At 41.9% G+C, this 21,558-nt stretch overlaps 1 protein-coding gene across 2 annotated transcripts in view; it reads left to right on the forward strand.

Annotated features, from left to right (window-relative positions):
• Window positions 1-21,558, forward strand: part of XYLT1 (xylosyltransferase 1) — a 177,803-nt gene that overhangs the window by 68,244 nt on the left and 88,001 nt on the right. For both annotated transcript variants that reach the window (XM_041401812.1, XM_041401813.1), the window contains exon 2: window positions 18,850-19,372. In XM_041401812.1, the coding sequence (XP_041257746.1) occupies window positions 18,850-19,372 (523 nt within the window). The remainder of the gene's footprint in view (window positions 1-18,849; window positions 19,373-21,558) is intronic.

Here is a 21,558-nt window from a genome sequence, read left to right on the forward strand (position 1 = left end):
CAGTGATGGGCACGCAGTGCTGAAAAGCTGCATGGCCCCCGTTTGTATGTCATTGAGTAACAGGGTGGCTCACTTGACAGGTCATTCTTTGCTCTAGATGAACAGTCAGGATATCAGGGCCTGCTTGCTGCTCAGTAGTTTCTAAATTAATGGTGTCATCTGAGTGCAGCAGTTGCATCTCTTATTATAGCAACATACAGTTGCTTTACTGGTGCTAAAATCAGCTGTGGACCACATGTGTAGCTTCTAAGCTCTTTTGGATTTGCTAAAGTATTGCTTAATGATCATGTACTCAAATGTCTGACATCAGAATGTCTATTATTTGACCTATAAAATCAGTGAAACACAAACTGGCAGCTGCCAGAACTCTGTCAGAAAGACTTCATGACTTTATCTAAATTTAGTATTGGCACATATTCTCATATATAGACTTTGTGAGTTGGTTCTGAAGCCTCTCTTATGTAAAACGAACTGTCAGCCCAAATGTGATGTTGTTTAGATTTTTTAGAAAGGGAATGTTGGTTAAAGGAGTCCTGTTTTGATGCTCATGTAGGATACTTGCCCACAGCTTTCTGAAGCAGTTCAGGAAGATACTTTCTTTTAATTTTTCAGTAGAAATTACTGATTGCTTTTGCTGATACTGAAATGTCCAATATTTCAGTGGAGCTGTGTGTTTTGGAGTGTTTGGGATGAAAGATGCTGTATAAGCATTAGACACATTGCATTTTAGTGAAAGCTGGCCGCAGACTGCAGCAAGAACACAGAGATAAATCATCCTTGTTTTCTCCCTCTGAATTTGCTGAATCTGCAAATTGAATTTGCTGCCTCCTATTTTGTTTTAGATGAGCTGTAGTTTTCCCATGGAAAATGCCTCTGTTTCACTTACAGGTCTGAACAACTCTCTCACCTGACTATTATCATTGATTTTTGAATTCTCACAGTGCTGTGGGTCAGCCCTGCTTAGCTCTATTTATACTTCCTCATGATTGTTCTGCTTACACAGTGCTGTGCTCCCACATTTCTACTCCTCAGAGGGACCCGTGTCTGTGTCCAGAGCAGTTCCCTGTGGCTGAGGAAATGCCTTCTGCTGGAGCTGAGCTGCTGGAAAACCACTGGGAACTGGTTGCCTCCCAGAGCTGCTGCTGGGCTGTGCAGGCTGCACAGAACCGGTCCCATAACCAGCTCTCATCCAGCTCTAATTTATTTGTTTTATTAGCTGTTTTATGCACATACTAGTTTTAGTGGGATGAGTGTCAGCTACGTGATAATTACAGCTATTCTCACTTGGAAATTAAAAAAATGAGACCAAAAAGCCTTAGGCTTCCTCCAGAGCCCAGGCTTTGTCAGCAGCCATGAGTCACCCTGGATTGAGTGAGTGTCAGAGATGAAGCAAATGTGCTGATTTTTCCTTTGTTCCCTTAACCTTTTCTGAACAAACAGCAGGAGTTGCCTCTCTGTGCCTTAGCACCTAAAATTTCACTGGGGCAGGAAAAGCTTCCAATCACAAACCTTGTAATTCTTAGCACTGGGAAGGTGCCACATCAGCAGCTTTATCTGTTGCCATTGCAAAACATGGAATTTTTTTTACATTTTAACCACTTGTGTGAATATCCAGCTTCCTTTAACTGGATCAGCAAAGAGGATGCCTGTCAAAAAAGGCTTTTTCCTTCCACCCACTCCTTTGCTTACTTTGTTGCAAAACAGATCTTTATAAGAGATGTTGCAAATTTATGAGGTTGCAGAGAAGACAAACAGGCTTTTTCCAGGCTTTTGTTTAAAAAGCTGTTTGATAATATCAAGTGTGTTGATATTTAAAAAAATAAATCAGGAAGTGTGTAATATGTAAATGATATATAAAATGTAAATATATAATAAGTATGCATAATAATGACATCTGCTGTTTTTACTTTAGTCTTCAGCATATGTAGCATATTTCAGTTTCACAGTTTTATAAATATTTCCATTTTGTGTGCATCTTTATAAGGACTTTAATGGTACTTGAAAAGTAGGAGGAAGATCTCCAGTGTCAATATGCCTGTCTGAGGAGTGATAATTCAAGAGAGACTTGGGACTATTGATGTTAGAGATGGCAAATTAAAGGAAGGCAGAAAGTTGTGAAAACACTCAGTGCTCTTCCATGCCCTGTCTCCTGGATGAAGGTCATTACCAGCAGGACAGGCAGAGACTTGCAGGGAGTCAAAAATTTGATTGAAATGTCTGGAAAAGGAACAAGGCATCCATTTTAATTTGTTTTCTATGATAACATAAGCCAGATTTTAGAGGGACAGAAAGTTTTTGTATTGGAGTAGCTGTATCCTGACTGTGAATTGCTTGGTTAACTATTCATTTTGCACACATGAAAATATTCCTGTTGAAGAATACATGCAGTTTGCATCCATCTTTGAATGCCTCTTTCTTGTCCTTCCAAGACCACCATCATAGATGTAGGGGCGAGTTTGGGTAACAAAACCATGTGAAAGATGTTCAGCATAAACACTGGGGCAGTGTTACCATGCAGGGAGCATAAACTCAAACCATTTTATTTGTAATAGGAAAATATACATGCTCCTTTGAACATGATGAACTGGCCTACCCTGTGCTGTGGGGGTAATAAATGCATGACAGACCTTGTCAAATCCTTGTAGCTGTGTTTTGCTGGCTCAGCAGTGCCACAAGGGACCAGACTCTGCTTTAGGACGCTGCAGCCTTCCCAGCGACTTCCATTTGATTTGCCTCCACTAACAATGGCATGGCCATGATGGCTGTGGTTGCAGAACTTCTTAAATGTGCTCTTGTGTCCCCTGGGTCAGCCTGTGCCCCATGGACCAACACCTGCAGGTTCATTGGTGTGGCTGTAGCTGGGGCAGGAGGCTCTGCTGTTCCTGTGGGGGTCTCTGGGGCACACTACAGTGTTGGGCTCATGGATTTGGAAAACCCTGGCAGCCCTCAGCCCATCCTTGTTTCAGCTTTGCATGGTGCAGTCTTGAGGCTTTTTCCAGCACTTTGACAACAATAGAAATGCAATGTCCTGGGGAGTTAACTGCTAAAAATATCAAACCCGTGTTTTCAGTTATACTCAGATCTTTTCCAGTTTGACTAATAAGCCTTTAGCTCTAAACTACTAAATTGTGAAAATGTCATTTTATCTGAAACTTGAGAAACAATAGTAAGAGAAGAAAGCAAACTGTTGATCCCAATTTGTTGTGTCACTAAGAAATAAGAGGTAAGATGTTGACCTCAGGGGTTATTAGGGAGAGGCTTGCAAGTTTTGTTTGATGACTTTCATTGCTGACAAAGAACTGGAAAATACTGGTGGCTTTCTTGACCCCATTCAGGGCTCCTGAGCCAGGCCACATTGAGGCCTCCCTCTTGATACCCCTGTGCCAGTCCAGCAGTGCAAGGGGCAGCCTTGCTGGGGTGGATGGAGGGTAGGGATGGATGGGGTGGAGAAACAGTGCAGCCCTTGGTCCTTGGCTGAAACTGTATTAGAGCTTTGAAGTTGAAAAGTTTTGGGAAATTTCATGCGCTTTCACCAGCGAGGCAGAAGGGGAGGAAGCCTGACTCATCTTGGCAGCACTTCACAAAACCTGCTGTCCTGACTTCAGGTGGAACCTGACCCATGGCTGTTTTTATGTTCCCTTATCTATTTAGAAATGAGTTTTTTGTTCCTTGTCTGACAGGTTTGCAGCTCTGCAAAGATTGGAACCCAGGCAAGGGCAGCAATCAGACAAAAGGTGAACTATTGAACACCAAAGCAGAAGCTGAGAGATAAGATTAAAAGACAAACATAAAACATACTGTATTTGCCATGGATGGCATCTGACAGGATGGGTGCCCAGCAGCAAGGTTCAAGATGGGGTCAGAAATTATAGTATGAAGGAGATTGAGACTAAATAAGTGTTAAATACACTTAGTCCAAAGTTAATGTCTTCAAACTGTCCATAATTTCTAGAGAATAATCTAGATATTTATCAAATTTATTCTTCCTCATTGTTTATACCATGTATGTCCTGAGTAATATGTAAAACTTTTGCTACCTGTACATTTACACTGACATTTTAGAAAGCTGCTTTGTTTACCTTCTTGCCCAATTTTTGTAAATTTCTCAGGGTCTTGGAGGTCTGAGCCCTTTGTTTAACATTCCTGAAAGCTGTCTACCTTCACATCCATATGTGCTGCTGTCACAGTCTGCACTTGCTTGACATAAGTTGTTATTGAAGATTGGATTTCTTCCCTTGTAATTCCCTTTTCTGAGCCATACATTACTCTTGGCTTTGTACATTTTGTCATTAAGTCTGCTTGATCATTTTAGTACTATCAAGAACTAAAATCTTTAACTGCTGGCAATTCCACTGATCTTCAGTCAGTTTTTCTTAAATGAATAATATCTGCCATACACTTGAGGTTGTACCATCATCTGCATGAGAGGTAGGTTAAATAATCAGCCTACTGTGGTCTTACCAGCCCAGAACTGAGCTCTGAACAAAGCAACATTGCATCTTGTTTTCAGGATTCCTGGGAAATTCACCCCTTGAAAAAAATCTCTTTAGCTCTTAGAAAAAGTGTGGCATGGGTTTTGCTAAATCTGGAAAATTGTTTCAGCCTTGTTATTTCAGCGTTCCTTTTGCTTCATATTCTTTGTAATGAAAACTGACAGTTATTTTACATACTGGAAAATCTTGCATGATTGGTCTCAGTTCAGTATCTGCAGGAGGAAATTAAGATTACACTGCTTGCACATTAATGATGAACTTCCCATGGCTTTTTAATGACATTTTACTTTAAGTACAAAGATACTATTGTTGGCAAACAAGATCGCTACAGTTAATCCTAATGATCAGGATCAGATCATATTTGTATTAATGCGATCTGTAAATAAAAACAACTGCTTTGTAATAGCAATTCAGTAAGTAATTAAATGCTGCTTTTTAAAGACTTTTTCTTTGCACTTAATGAATGTCAGGCTGACAGTCAAGAGGGCTGGTGTTAAACAATTTCCTACAAATACTTGTCAATTATGTTTTTCATGTCAGATAGCTGCCTTTCAGTTTGCACTCTTGGCTTTGCCCTTTTCCTGTGCACTGAGCTGTGCATCTGCAGTTTTACTCCTCAGTGCAATGGGTAGGCCATTTCCTTGCTTAGAATCTATTTTTATCAGAGTTCATGCATGTTTTTTTCTGGTGTTGGATATCCTTTGTCTTACCATTCTGCCCCGCTCTGCCCCTCCAAATCCTGGAAGAGCAGTGAAAGTAGATTTACTTTTCTGCCCCATGCAATATCATCCTGGCTTTTGTTCCTTGCTCAGCAGCCTGTTTCTTTGAACATACTTGGAGACAGTTTTCAAGGTAGATGTGTTTATAGCTTCAGAAATTTCATTGCCAGCCAGTTCACAACATAAATGGAATTATATTGTAAAAAAGTACCACTTCTTTATAGGAGATTCATTAGAATATGGGCACTGCATAGAATAATTAGCACTGCAAGCAGTTGTAGCTCATCATCTAGATTTGCTCTGAGTTCAGACTGTGGTGTATTTTGTGGGCAGGACTGTGCTGGAACGTGCTGGATCCCTGTGGGGCTGACGTGGCTCACCAGGAGTAGGATGGCTTCCTCCTGTCCATTGACTTCTGGGTGGGCACTGCCAGAATTTCACCTTATTTGTAAAACCAGCACTGAATAATACACTTATGCGTGGGAACAGTCTTGTTGGCTGTAGAGAACAGAGGAATTTGTATTTATAGATGTGTAACATAGCAATTGTCATTCCCTCTCTCTGTGGATGATTGATGGCAGATAAGATGAACAGGGGTTTTTCAACCACTACTGTCTTGCTGCAATGTTCTGTGTCAGTGGGGGCTTTTGGCCAACTAGCCCACATTTATTCACTAACTGCAAAGGAAAAAAATAATTCAAGTGACTCTTTACTTATTTCAATCACATCTATAAAATTAACATGAACCACTTGTTTACTGGAAGCAGCCCAGCTCATGCCTTCGGTCAAAGAGTTAAGGATGATAACAATCTTGTTGCTCTTTCCAAGACATTCATTATCGTGGAGATTTCAACGTAATGAGAAAATGTTGCCTAATACATTCCTAAGTCTGCTTTTTTTAAGTTCCTTGAGCAATTCAAGAAGCCAAAAATAGCCTATTTTAACAGCCATTCAAAGGGGTTTCAGAAGAATATAAAATTTATTTGGGCATAAACTGAGAATCTGAGCCATAGAGAGAGAGACGCTCGTTGTTTCTTAATGACGGCTTTTGCTGCTCTAGAGGACACACAGGAATTAAACTAAGTGAAGACGACAGCTCCTTCTCGGCTTTCACCGCCTGCGAAACACATCCTATCACATGCAGATTTACAGCAGGCTTCGGCTCGCTTCAGCTTTCTTCAAATCTGCCCGGCCAACATCATTTCGTGCCAACAGAGAACACGGAAGGGCCGCGCTGGCAGCGAGCGCGGCCCGGAGCGCTCCTTGGCACTGCCATGCGGTACCTGCTGGCAAATCTCATCTCCGCCTCTTTGTTTCTTTTGTGTCACTGGGGCTTTTCCCTCCTTCCTGTTTGCCCTTCAGCTCGTTGCTGGCCTCCATTGGTATTCCGGCCAGCTCGGGCGTGAGCAAACATTTCTGTGCCATCGCGGCGGGGCTGGCCCGGCGGGGGAGCGGCAGAAGGCCGAGTTTCGGCATCTTTCCCCTGCTGATTCTCCCGAAACATCCTTCAGAAAGGGAATTATGTGCAACCTGTCACCACAAGGGGCTTCTCCGGGAAAGCCTTGAGGCGCCTGTGTGTTTTCCAGGCTGCTTCCAAGGGAGGCGATCTGCTGCTGGCAGATGTGCACAAGGACCAGGAGTGTGGACATTTGCTGAATTTGCACCTTTCGCAGCAGCATCGTGTCACTGAGAGACAGCAGCTCATCAGACAAAACAGGACTCTGGAAGTCTTTTGAATATATAGACATATATTCTTGGATATATATGACCAAAGGGCCAAAGCTTGCAGAATGATAGTACTTGATCTGCCCCCATCCCTAAAGAGACACAGTGTGTGTCTGTCTCTCCTTGGCATTGCTTCACGTGGATAGATCCATCCTTACAAACCATGCATTAGAAGCTGTTATCTTCAAATCTGTAATACCAACAGTTCCCTGAGGCTGATTCCTGGCAGTGCCCTCATCTCTGCAGTTTATGCATCCTACGCGAGATTTTAGGTAGAGATTTTCTTCCTTTCAAACCCTTGCAAATATCACTCTGCTGAAGCGTTATTATTATGTTGGTGAACATGTAGCATTATAATTGTCAGGTGTCACGTTGATATTTGGAATGGTTGGCATAGTAAAATTACTAATGAGAAATACATGTTTTGAAAGATATACATAGCATGATGTGTGAGCTATCATTGTGCTGTCTCTGCAAATGAAACTGTGTTCCAGCAATCAGAAAATTCTCAAAACAGTTTCTTTCTAAAGAATTACAGTGTACTATACTAGTAGTATGTGCACTAAGGTTGCTGTAGATTATTAAAGATGCTTGTAAAATAAAACTCTCTAGTGTATAAAAGACTAAATCCTATCCTATACACCAAGTTTGAGATATAAAAACAGAGATTGAATTTTCTCGTTTGTTGCATGAGAGAAAGCACCACTGGATGTGTGACATCACTGACACCTTGTCCCTGGAACTGAAACGTGTCTTTGCCTTTCACCCTATCACAGTGCTTGGTGGGAGTTGATGAGTGCTGCAAAATCAAGAAAAAAATCCAAAGAGCAACTGTATAGAAAGCCAAAATTAGTAATCTCATCCTGCAATCATCCTTCCACTGCCCATTTAATTCCAATTAAGTGGAAATAATGCCACTGTTGAGTGTCGCCACTGTTCTATTCCCTCACAGCATGTTTTGGACTAGTGCTGGTGTATATAGAAGACAACTTACCAAAATCTCTGATAAATCTGGTAAAATTCACACAATATCTATTTGTAGGTGCAAATTTAAAGTTTCCAGCTTGCTTTACATTATTTTTTGGTTTGAAATAGTAAGGTAAGAAGAAGACACAAGCAAGAATTTCTAGACAGACATTTTTAGATAGGACTCATTTTTCATCACTGTTTCTCTGCCTTCCATTTTTTTATGCTCTAACATAATTATATTCATTATAACAATGAATATATTGTGATTTGATTTTTCTGTGTGGCATAGTCTATGAGCAGTGACTAAGTTAACATAATGCTGTGCTGCCCATCTGGTTCTGTCAGCTGAGGATGTGGATATGCTGGGATATAATCACTGACTGTGTGTGGAGGGAGTCCTTGTTTCTGACAGAATTGTAAATGTGGAGTTATGGAAATACGACCATTGTTAAATGCAGTGTAATTACAAATAACTGTTTTGACAGCACTGCTTACAGCATGAGAGGAAAGCTGCTCTGTGCCTAAAGAAGGTTGGGCACTATACAGTCTGGTGTTTGGCTCAAGTGTAGTCAGTGTGTTTAGTACAGTACAGAAAGGGTTTGGTCTCCAAAGTGAGTATCTATTCAAGAAAGGGAAGAGGGCAGTTTCCTAGGAAACTTTTTGATATCTTTTCCTAATGCATCTGTCCTTCATGATCTTTGCTGGAGCCAATAAAATTACAAGTTTTTGAACTTAAGGTGCATCGTTTTTGGTGTCAGAAATTTTTATTTTGCTCTATCTTTTAACCCCAGAACTCTGTCATCTTTCATCACGTTGTTAAAACTGCTCATGTGTATAGCTCTGAATGAATTTGCAAGAACTGAGAATGCAGTACCACACAGACCACCCTTGCTGAGGCCAGTCCCAGGCTGAACTCTCAGGAAGGCTGAACTGCTGACAGGGTAGCTAAGAGCCCATAGTAATCCTCTGGCTTTTGCAATTTTATTTTATGAATGTAACTACTGGTCTTGCAGAAGAACTTTTTGTGAAGGTACAAACCAGTATGTAGCACATCCACAAATCCAGCAGCAGGTAACTGCTGCTCATCTGCAGTCCCCCTGCAGTAATCACCTGTGTGGAAGTGTTAATATTTCAATCTCACTCAAAACAAGAGGAAACATGAAAACCTTTAATTTCTATGTGCTTGGCTCAAAGAAAGACTCCTTGTGGTCCTGGTGAAAAAAGATTTGAATTAATCTATTTCTTTTAGTGTTGCTCATTTTAATAGGCTTTGCTCTTCATGCTTGTTGTATTGTAATTCTGATTTAACAGCATTTATCAGTAGAAGATCACTGCAGGGCCTTTAATGATTATAGTTGTTCAAGCTGATAGTCTGAGACTATTAAATAAGGTCCAATTACTTCCCATTTATTTGTGTTGTTTTTTTCCCTCCAAGTAACAAAATGTAATCCTGAAGTTCATTGTTATTCTTTGTATTATATTAATCTAAATAGATTTTCTACCTAATTAAGGCTGAATACGTTTGTGCTAAACTGACTGTATTTTACAAGGATGTTTTCATTTGTGTGAGCGGGTGTCTCTGGTTTCTACCATCCATATTCTGATTATGTTTAATTTCTACAGCTGCCAGAGATCTATTGTGTGTCTCAGCAATTCATCCTGGGCTGCTCAAGATTGTTTAGATTGGAGTTGGAATAGGCATCCCCATGAATTTAGTTGGAATCTAGTTAATAACAAGTCACCAGGAAGCAATTTCACGTGTTTACTACTGCTCTGAAAGATATAAAATCTATATTGGCTGAATTCTGGATGAAAGAAATAGTGATGAAAGCTGAGGAATTCAGTTCAGATTAACAGCGTTATTTTTTTATGGGTTAGGTCATTGGGAGGGAAAGGTAAAAAAATAAAAATGAAAGTTTGGCTGGTAATGGGTATTCAGTGTGGTTATCATGTCCATAGTCTAAACATGGAAATGATTGAGCTTTACCCCTCTTCTTACTTTGTGTTATTTATTTACATACTATCTCTTTGGGGCACCTTTGTCAAATAATGAAGCAGTAAAATTTGGTGAGAAATAAAAACACAGAACATCTCACATTTTCCTTTCAGTATCAGAATAGCCTTCAGGAAAAACCATCATGTAGATTTATCAGTTCTTGACCCCACCTGCTGAACTCCTGTTAAGAAGTTGTGTGGCATTAATTAGTGTCTGCTGCTGCTCAGTCTTTTCAACTGAGGGTTCTGTTCAAGGATCACAAAGTATAGACATTCTTATAAAAAGTCACTTAAATAATTTCCCTTGAAAGAAACTGACTTCCTTGTAAGCTCCTTCATGTTTGAACTCTTTGTTGTAAGATCCAGCTTCTCTAGGGGAGAAGCTATAGGAAAATAAACCTCCAGGGTTTTCCTGAGCTTTCTCAGGAGCTGCATTTTGCACTGTCAGGCCAGTCCTCCTTCATGTATTTCCTGGTTTTGTGGTGAATTCTGTTTAAAGATGTGGCTGTGCTGAAGTGGATCAGGAGGCTCAGTAACGCTGGTTAATGTTGCAGGACAGATGCTCGAATGAAGGTCTTTTGAGGGCTTGTTTGCCTGGGAACTGAGCAATGTCCTGTATCATGCAGGGGTGGGTTCTCTGCTTCTCTGCCCACACCCAGGCAGAGCTAAAGCTGCTGCAAGGCAGAGGTGGGAACTATTAAAGTGTGTGTGTACACAGCCAGAAAACCTGCCCCAGCTCAGTGTTGTTGCTGCCCCAGCCCAGCGAGTGTTGCTGTTCCTGGTGGTGAATCCCTGGGAGGAAACCTTGCCAAAAGCAGGGCTTGTGCCTGAATCTGGAGTCCTAATGATGTTCAGTGCCATTTGAAAGAGAACAAAATGTGTAAAGTGGGGGCAGTTACTGGTCATCAATCAAGTTCTGTTACAGACGTTTAATACATTTAGACTGGTCTGTGTTGTCAAAGTGCAAACTTCCCTGAGAAGTTTAAAGTAGCAGAAAACAAAAGTGGTCAGTTTTGGAAGGACTATGGATGTGTGCGGGGCATCCTTTTGCATCTCCCTCTCAGTGTTGTCGCTGCCCCAGCCCAGCAAGTGTTGCTGTTCCTGGTGGTGAATCCCTGGGAGGAAACCTTGCCAAAAGCAGGGCTTGTGCCTGAATCTGGAGTCCTAATGATGTTCAGTGCCATTTGAAAGAGAACAAAATGTGTAAAGTGGGGGCAGTTACTGGTCATCAATCAAGTTCTGTTACAGACGTTTAATACATTTAGACTGGTCTGTGTTGTCAAAGTGCAAACTTCCCTGAGAAGTTTAAAGTAGCAGAAAACAAAAGTGGTCAGTTTTGGAAGGACTATGGATGTGTGCTTTCACAGCTCCCTCTAGCAGTATCCCAAACTTTTTAATAATCAGAACATCTGAAATTACTCTTGATATAAGGATGGCTTTTTGTACAGTTACTGTGCTAAGCTGGAACAAATCTGAAAATCTGATTGGTCTCTTGAGGGATGCAATATTATTTTACTCCCTAAACTAAATCACTCTGAAAGTAAGTCACATGTTAGCAAAAACCAGAAGAACTATTTTGAGGAAAGCAGCCAAAGTTTCGAAGCTGTTTTCGTTCTATTTCAAACCAGAGCATCTTCCCTTAGTGTATGTATGTAAAATGGGATAAAAGCAACTTCTATTAATGATGTTTTTACGATGTTGTTTCTCATGTTTTGGATCACACTGCTGAAATTGGTGTTAAGGAAAAATAAAAATGGATGGCAACAGTTTTGGAAAGGAAGGAAAAAATAGTCCTCCAAACAATCACCAGTGCAGATGTTCCACTGAGGGGTCCCCTGTGCACTTTGTGGTGGTCCATCTGTTTCTCTGCATTTTGAAATGATAAGTGTTGCAATAGTTTTGGGCTGGCTGTGCCTGTATCTGTTAGAGCTGAACCCAAAGGACTCCTGCTTTTTCAAGTGTCAGAATCCCCCTTTTAACCCAAATTATTGCTTTGTCTCATTTTCCTTTTACATTACAGAAAGCACTGTGTTTGAAGCAATTATATCTTTCATCATTGCCAGCTTGCAAGTCAATAAATCTATTTTCACCTTTTGCATCTCCCTCTCTAATGAAAAGCATAAAGTAACATAATATATTTCTCACAAAATGTTTCTCCTAAGTCTTCAGCCACTGACAATTAAAGTACAATGTACTTATTACAGCAAAACAGAAAAACATATGGAAAAATATAACTACATTAACATCTGCTGCCTTTCCTCCATCTGCTGTCTTTGGCCTCACTTTTGTTCAAACCTGCCAAAAGTACTCATTTTCCAAGGGTCTCATGGCACATCAACCACATCTTCAATTAAAGTTCCCAATTTCTTGTTTGTTTTGATGGCACAATGGGATGTCTGCTCTGCATCCATGTGGTTGCATGAGGACTTCAAGCAAAGCAGTGGTGGTTTCACAGTCTGAAAGATGTGAGTGTGGTAGGACAGGAGACAATGGGGTGACCACAGTGTAAAGTTTGTACTTCTGGATGCAAAAGGTTTTGATTTCAACTAAGAAACAGCCCACAAATGCACAAATACATGAGCAGAAGAAAAAAGATTTAATTGTAGAGATGCCATCCCCTGACTCTGGCAATTGGAAGGTCTCTTTACTGAAGTAATTAACAAGCACTACCAATTAATATGTCACAGCTGTGATTAATACTGAACAGAAACTTGTTTTAATTATCTTTTCATAGTTCTGTTTAAATTCTTCTCAGTCACAGGACAGGTAAAATAGATGGTCCTGTGAAAGCTGACCAGGTCTCTGAGGCTTTGACATGTGATACAGATTTTGAAGCTATTCCCCACCTCTGGGAGCTGTGAGCTGGTTGGATCCTGGACAGCCCAGCCCAGCAAAGCAGCAAGTGCCTGCCCCAGCTCTGGGGCCTCAGCTGTGTTGATCCTGCATGACTGCCCAGGCATTGCATATTTTCACAGGAGGTCAATAACTGGGTGCTTTACTATGTGAAAGGAGGAAAAATACGTAGTTTTTTACAGTACAGGTGTTAGATTTACAGCTGCTCCTCAAGGCCAGCATGTGCAGTACTTTGTATTTAGAGGAAGATCTGTGTGTTTCATTGTTGCTCTGTGTGTGCGTGTGCATGTGCATATTTCTGGTTTGTTTTGCTGTGTCTATTGAGGCACCAAGCTTTGCCAGAGGAAAAATATGAGAATATGTTCTCAGTACAAAAAGACAGCAAATCCTTCCGTGCTGGGGAGAAAATGAGTTGTCAGATAAACTGTAACTGTGAACATTTGCCATTCAGGGCTTGGTTGCACATGGTCCATCCATCTGTATAGTATTTATAGGACTTTGTTGATAAAGAAATTGTATAGTGAATAACTTTTCCTAAGAAGGGAGCATTTTCTTACTGTCAGGAGGAAGTGCTCTGCACAATGCAATGAACACCTCTGGCAGATAAATGCAAGCTCCTATTGTGTGCCTTTGTGTGCTGAGTAGGGTTTTCTTTTAGGTTCCCTACAAAGCCAGTGCAGAAGGAGCCTTCCAGCAGCACTGTGCCTCGGCAGGTGTGTGGCAGGGGATGCTGGAGCAGTGCCTGCCTGCACGGTGTGGGCTCTTCCCTTGGCTTTGGTGCCTCGAGCAGGATCCCTGAGCCACTGTCTGTGTGCCCGTGTGTCTGCAGAGCTGGCACACCCCTGTCTGCTGATGTTTGGGTCTCTGCTGATTTAAATGCACATTAGGTTCTCTCTCTGAAAGCAGATTTGAAATTGTCTAGTGCTGGCTTTTTGTGTATTGCAAAAATTACCAGTCCTATTGCCTAATCCAGGCTGTTGGCAGAGGAACTCACTTCCAGGGGCAGTGGGACACTCTGTGAGCTAATGGCTTTGCAGTGTGTTCTGATCCTGCAGTGGGATGCCCCACTGAGAAAGGGCTGGCTTGTTGGAGGTTTCCTGTGCCCACTATTGGAGCCATGGTCTTTGTCTTTAACCTTCTGCCTCTAGCATGCAGGATACAGAAATGTACCTGTAAGAGTACAGGAGAATTTGTGACCTGGGTAGCCCCAAATGCATGTTTCTGCTTGAACATGCTTAGCTTGGATGCAAATACAGCTGACAGATGTGTCTTGCAAATATAGGCAAGCAAAACATGAAGAGAGGCAGTCTGCAGGTGTGTAAATTTACCTGGGGTCTGGCTGAACTGGTGTGGGTTGTACTTGCAAAAGCCTCTGAGAGTGTTAACAGGCTGTCATTAAAATCCATTTGTCATTACAGACAGCTGGGAAGTTCTTCCAAATTCTCTGTATTTGTGCTAGGTGCAGTGAGCAGCAGCAGCTGTTGCTGGGTCTGTAGTAGGTGACAGCAGCAATTTATTCCATGGTTTCCTCAGAAGATTGCAAAGTCTCTGCAGAAACCCAGGCCTTCCCTCCTGAGATAGATGGGACTTTGAATTCAATCAAGCTCAGAGCACCTAAGCCCCAGACCCTCAATCACTGCAGATGAAGTGGCTAATACACCAAAGAGCATACATTGTGTCTGACAAACTTTAGCAAAACACACCAGAGGTGGAGTTTGGAGAATTAAAACCTGTGTGTTCAACAGGGAGCGGGATTTGGAGCAGAATTCAAATTCTCACAGTACATAAAATGGCTCTGAGCTTAAAGTGTTATTTTTCATTAATATTATAATACTATTTTTAACATCAATGGCAATCACTATGCAATTGGCAGTGATCTCATGCACACTCCTGGGTACAGACTGTTCTTTCCTAGTTTTGGAATATTTGCTTGTTATTCCTGAACTGCATGCTCAGAAGAGATCCCACAGTCATTAAAACTCTCCCTTGCCAGGGCTCTTGCCATTGAGCACTCAGCAGTTAACCTCTCCTTGTATCTTCTGAGAACCAGATAAACTTAGGACAGAACACTTCTGCTTGTGACAATCCTTCTCTTAGGCCTGTGTTCTGTGATAGACATCCACAGTGTCACACTTCATCTTGGAAATAAGGTGCTGCAAAGTCTCCAGAGGTTTCTTTATAGCATCTTCCAGTACGTGAAGCAGCTACAAGAGAGCTGGAGAGGGACTTTGAGCAAGGGCATGGAGTGATTGGACGAGAGGGGATGGCTTTACAGAGGTTAGGACTGCAGGAAAGGCACAGGTGAAATATGTGCTCTTCAGTGACATGTGTTGTGTGTGACACCTGTAATAAATTTAATAAGGTAATCTCTGAAATGAGTTGATTTTCGATGTAGCCTTTTCTGGTCTATGCCTAGAGGAATTGCTCTATTGCAAAGACCAAAATGGTTCTTTTAGCAGTGTTAGGTGTTGGTTTGAAAACACTGCTTTCATCTTTGGCTGTGGAGACATACAGGCTGTATTAATGGGCTAATGCTTCTCATTTTGTCCTGGTATAGCCTTCCATTTTTTCAGTGATTTGCAAGCACAGAGATAGGGAGGTGCTGCTAACAAATAGCTTGATAAAAGTTGAAATAAATGATGATTCAGACAGTGAACCTGTTGATGTATCTCCCATGGTACTGTCAGAACTGGGATTGCCTGGTTTCAAGCTCATCTCTCTGTGAGATGACTCTGCCCTATCTTGAATATTTTAGACATCCATGACGAATAAAATCTGCAATTAATCCAGCACTGTAAAAATAAAGTATTGCAGAGCAAGTAAAACCCATCTTTGTGTAGCCAGCTGAACACCTGATGTGCTGCTTTTTGCTTGTAGCCCTGAACTTCACAAATGAGCCCAGCTTACTGTCAGCAGCTGCTGCTGTTCTGAGCTGGGAGTGCTGAGTTTCATTTCCTCTGCACTGCAAACATTCTGCTCTCAGGTGTGGAGCCTATCTTGAAATCATTGTGCTGTAAAAATCACGCTTGGCTTTGGTGAAAGCAATCAAGAGAGAAATGCAGATCAAAGGTGGGTGGAGATTTCAGGTTTTGTGGCATCTAACACTTGCACCAACAGGTGTGAGATTGCACGAGGTTGTATTTGACTTTCCAGCTGGGCTATTTGTTATGTGTTTTATGTTTCAGTGTTATCTATAGCTCTTGGTTTTACACTTGTTGTACAGACCCTGCCTTATTTTTAGTCCCTGCTCCTCCCAAAGCGATGTCCCTGCAGACACTGGGTGTGCCACACCTGTGTGGTGGGAGTTTTTGTGGTGTTCACTGTCCCTGCAGGCAGGGAAGAGCTGTGGCCCAGCTTCATTTTGTGTCTGCCTTGGAAGCATTTAGAATTCATTTGTTTATTTCAGATTCCAGCATGCAGACTTGGAGAAACATTTCCCAGAGGGGGAAAAGCACTTGAAAGAAGAAAATGGTTTAAAGAGGTGAACCATACACCAATAAATCTGCTGTTTGCTTTGCCTTTTCTCCTGAGGTTTCATCCCAGCCCTGTGCTCTGTCCCGTGGTGGGATCACTGCTGCAGTGCCCAGAGCTGCAGCGCCAGGGCAGCTGCACAGCTTGTCCAGCACTCCTGCTGCAGGGCTGGCAAAGTGGGGAGCAAAGATTCCCATTGAAACATCACCTAAGTGTAGTGCCAGATGCTGTGTGACACAAGAACGTGCCCACACCTCTCATGTTTTGGCACTTTGGCATGCTGCAGAGAGGTTTGGAAGGAGCAGGAGGGCAGAGTGTGGGAAGGGCTCTGCACTCCCAGGACATGGGAGATGTGTGCCTTTGCTCTGGTGCAGGCCAGGGTCTCCTTTGTGGGTAATAAAAACTACTGTGAAGAACCAATAGCAAATCTCCTCCCCCTTCATTCCCCTTTTATCAAAATGCATTTGCTTTACAGATTAGGATTTTTTTTTTAATTTTAAGATGAAACTCATTTAGAAAGAGCCTGTGAGAGAGAATGTTGCCAAGATACGTAGAAATATCCTGTTGTGACATTGCCTTGGAGACCTTAGAAAAGGTTTATTGAAGAAGACACAGTTGTTTTTTTTCTTTGAAGACCCATTGAAGATACAGGACAAGTGGTGGGAGCTGGGCTCTGAAAGTAATTTCTTTATTTTAGCTTGGTCATTCCTGGGAATGAAAGCTGCCTTGAAACTATGACCTTATGGCCCTCTGCAGCTCCCTGAGTGGAGGCTGCAGCCAGGGCAGGGTTGGTCCTGTCTCCCAGGAAACGTGGCAGGACAAGAGGAAGTCACCTCAAGTTGTGCCAGGGAAGCTTTAGATTGGATATTAGGAAAAATTTATTCATGGTAAGTGTTGTCAGGCACTGGAACAGGCTGCCCAGGGAAGGGGTGGGGATCAGCATCCCTGGAGGGATTTAAAAGCTGTGTAGATGTAGCACTAGAAGACATGGTTTAGTGGTGGACTTGGGTGCTGGATTAATGGTTGGGCTTCATGATCCTGAAAGTCTTCTTCTATTTAAATGAACCTGTGTTTCTGTATAAGTGCTATTCTTTTCCTTAAAGTAAGTCTGAGAAAATAAATTTATTTCATGCTTTCACTTAAACGTTAGAATTGTTTTAAAAACCAAACAAACAAACAAACAAACATTTCTCCCCAAACTAGAAGTATTTTGTTTGTTTGAAAAATGTTTGGATTTTGGTTTGTGAGTTGTTGTCTGGCGTTGGGTTTTTTTTTTAAACTCCTTTGCATTCATCTGTGTCTGACATTTTCATGGAGAGAGAATCACTTTATTCACTCACTAAACAACTTCTTCTAATGAATAAACTATTCAAACATTTCCCATTGCCGAGCTTCAGAGGTCAAACTGATACTGACTCCCTGCATGGCCTGGGATAAGTCATTATCTCTCCTTTCTCTGCAAACCCTGACTGTTAAATAGTTCCTCACAAAAGAGGTGTGAGAAACAATTAACTCATGCTGATAAAATGTTTTGAATATGAAATGTGGTTGATAGGTGCTAAAAGATGCTCCCATCAGTCATCATTAGTGATGCTGTCATTTCCTAGTCTCTGATTTTTGGTTATGTGTTCCATAAATGGAAAGGAAACAGGACAGACTCAAAAAGTCTATCAGTATTTTTACTCCTATCTTTAGATGTTTTAATAACCATTCATCATTGATTTTATCTGCTACTGTTCACTTTTGCAAACAGAGATATTTCCATGTCCACATATCTAAAAACTGTGTCCCCCCCAAGTTTCCACAGCTGGAGCAAAGGCAGCTCAGCCTCACTCATCCCTGATGCAGACAAATATTTTACATGGTCTATTCCTTATTCCTTATATGATAGATTTTGAATGTTGCAAAGCTGTGGGCTATGTATTTATCTAAGAGCATTGAGAGGAGGAACTTGATGGGTAAGAGCTGACACCTGAGCCTGACTGACCTTCCCAGGGAGGGTTCAAATGTGCGGGAGCTCAAAATTGGGAGGGATTTGTTTTGTGGCAAAGTTACTTCACTGAAAGAAAGCTCAGGCAGTGCGGGAGCTCAAAAAAAAAAAAAAAAAAAAAAAAAAAAGGCAAAATTTGAAGGGATTTGTTTTGTGGCAAAGTTACTAGTTACTTCACTGAAAGAAAGCTCAGGCTGTAGTCATGTGGTGCTTTTTGCAGAGCAACAAGGCAGTTCTGGGATACCAAACTGTGATGGTTAATCACAAGGAGTGAAGGAAAGCATTGAAGGATCTGCTTTTGCTCCTTTGAAACCTGTGTCTGTTTTCTCATGGATATTTAATGGTGTCAGGGTGAAGTGTCTGGTTAATCACTGCTCACAAACCTGTGTAAAACCTCCCTGCTCCATCTGAGATAGGGCTTGGACTGTGGCCCAGAGAAGAAGAGAAGCCAGTGCAGGTGACTTGGGCACCCCAGAGGCCTCTCAGCTTCGGTCTGCTGCAAACCCCAACACAGGGGTGTTTTTCTGCAGTATGTTGGATTGTAACTGATCTATGTTTTCATGTAAGAAATGCTTGTAATGCATGGGATGTGACTGTTTAGTAAGATGAGTGTAATTTTTGTCCCCATTTATAGGATGGCTATTTTTCCCACCGACCGAAAGAGAAAATGCGAACAGACAGCAATAATGAAAATTCAGTCCCCAAGGACTTTGAAACTATTGATAACAGTAACTTTGCTCCCAGGACTCAGAGACAAAAACACCAGTCTGAGCTGGTGAAAAAACCCCTTAGCAAACAAAAGGAGCACTTGAGAAAGAAACTGGAAGAGGAAAAGATGAAGGAGAACTTGCTGCTGGGGAAGAACTCCAACGAGGTGGTGCAGTTCAGCGATCACCTGGGAAAAAACAGCAGCAGCAACAACCTGAAGGAGATTGACAGATTTCCCACAGAGCATCTTTTAAAAAAGCTTGAGATCAGTGCCCCTGAACTGAAATACGACCAGCCACCCAAGTGTGAGGTGACAGGCAAGGAGGCAATCTCGGCCATGTCCCGTGCCAAGTCCCAGCAGTGTCGCCAGGAGATCGCGGACATTTACTGCCAGCACAAGATTGGGAAGCTGATGCCAGAGCAGGTGACACGCTTCTGTGCCCTGGAGGGTAAGTTGGGAGATGGAGAAGTAAAACACTGTCTTGGGGGAAGCATTCTGTGTAATTGGAATGGCCTTCTGATGACAGAAATGGCTTTATTGCAGGAATGTGTAATGGACTTGGCCCATGAAAACAAGGGAGGCTTTGAATTCCCTTTGAACAAGGGAATAATATGGATGTCACAAGATCTCTGGTGGATTCCTGTAGAATTCACTTCCACCAGATTTTTATTGCACAATGTGATCTAGGTATTCAGCTGCTACTCCTGTTTCTTTTAGTTCTTAATCTACAGACACAGAGAAGAATGGTCAAAATCTTGCCATGCTGTGCAGGAGTTGTGTGCTTTTTGGTAATCAGAGAACAGCCATTCAGTGAAACAGTGAATTTTGGAGCTTTATGCTAACCAATACATGAGTGGCATTGCTGTTATGGCTGTTATGACTATTTTTCTGTCACAGTGGAGTCCTAAGCATTTTGATAACCAGGTAATTATCAGAAATATATTTTAAAAAATTCCAAAAGCACAGGGAAAAATCCAATTTTGGGGCTGACTTCTATTTTTAATGTTCTTGAATCAGCAAAAGTTATTTTCAAAATCCCTGCTGGAAAGTCTGCTACCTCTGCTGGCCTAAGCCAAGCTTTGATTGCTGCTTTGGTTTCTCCATGTCCTCAGATCATGAGCTACCTCTCAGTTTGCTGTCAGTTTGCATGTCTGAGCTGACCTTTTTCTACTTTTCAAAAAGTGCTTCATGTGCCGCTGTTCATCCAGCTATAAAATCTCCATAGAGTAAAATGCCTTTAAAAAAGAAATAGCATTGATCAGTTGACCAAAGTGAGTATTGATCAAGGAGCACATTACCCACAGCAGCATTTGTTTATACAACAGTCCAGAGTCCCAACCCTATAACTGGCCATGCATGGATGTGCCATGTCTTTGTCCAAGCTGAAAGTGCAGAGAGGATTTATAAACTAGAGAATAGGTCTTGCTTTGAGACTGTAGAATAGACATGGGCATCCATGGGCACCAGGGGATATTTAGTTCCTTTCATTGGGAACATCCTCTAATGGCTTGTTTACTGCACCGTCACAAAGCAGTGGTTACTGCAGGGTGATTTCAGTGTGGTAGAGAGAAAGATAGCATTGCTATTGCAGAGATTATGAAATTAAATTCCCTGTACAGACAGGGAAAAAGAGGAGCTGCCCCAGAGAATGTATCCAAAAAAGCACATCTGCCTGTAACAAGATTCTTAGGCTTTTAATTTAGATGGTGCATCTTATCAGGACAAATGGTCTGAGCACCCCCATTCCCCACCCCAGTGCATCTGTGACTGTTTTGTTTTGGTTTTTTACCACGTCTCTTTTGGTGTTTTTTCTCCCTTTCTTATCATGGTAATACTCCAAATTGTTAAGCTGGGTGGGCAGACACTGGAGACAATAAATGGAGCAGGCAGAACACATGATGTTCAGTGGGAAGAAGGGAAGAGGCAGCACAAGTTGAAGGGAAGACAAGAGAACAGTAGAGAGTTAAAAATGGAGCATAAGCAGACATCAGTAATGGGATGAACATCAGTGAGTACCCCTGAGCACCTCTGAGGTCCCACTGAGGTGCCACTATTGGAACCCACTGTGATTTCCTTACTATTCCTTCCCTTTTCTTCCCCCTTCTTCCCCAAGGGCAGGGCAGTCAGCTGTGGTCTGTGAGAAAGCTGAGGGAGGGCAGCACCTTGCCAACACTGCCCTACACTTTTGGGATCTAAGAAGATGTTCTTAGTAATGGGACCAATGCTATAAATCTTGTGTAGGTAAATGTATCCCATATACAAATATGCAAGTGATACCCTGGCCAGAGCTGGAAGGTATTGTCATTAGTGTGGGCAGACACTGCAACTGTGCAATTTTGCACACACCTATGGCTCCATGCCTGCTTGTAATCTGTCTCCCAGGGGTGCAGGGTGACTTTCCAGAAGTTTTAAACAACTGCTGTCCTTAAAAACAGATTTCTCAAGAAATATTTACTGTGGCTTTTCTAAATACAGGATTTATCTCTTATGATCTGCAGTCAGGATAATAGTGTGGTCATAGAACTAAGAACAGTGTCACATTTTACACTTGAAGCCTTTCAGCATATACGTACATAGCATGTTGGTATAAATGCTTCCATTGTAATGTCAGAGTGAAATTCTCTGGAAAACTGG

The sequence above is a fragment of the Onychostruthus taczanowskii genome, unplaced genomic scaffold (genome assembly GCF_017590055.1).
Source record: "Onychostruthus taczanowskii isolate IOZ18803 unplaced genomic scaffold, ASM1759005v1 scaffold19, whole genome shotgun sequence".
Lineage (NCBI taxonomy): Eukaryota > Metazoa > Chordata > Aves > Passeriformes > Passeridae > Onychostruthus > Onychostruthus taczanowskii.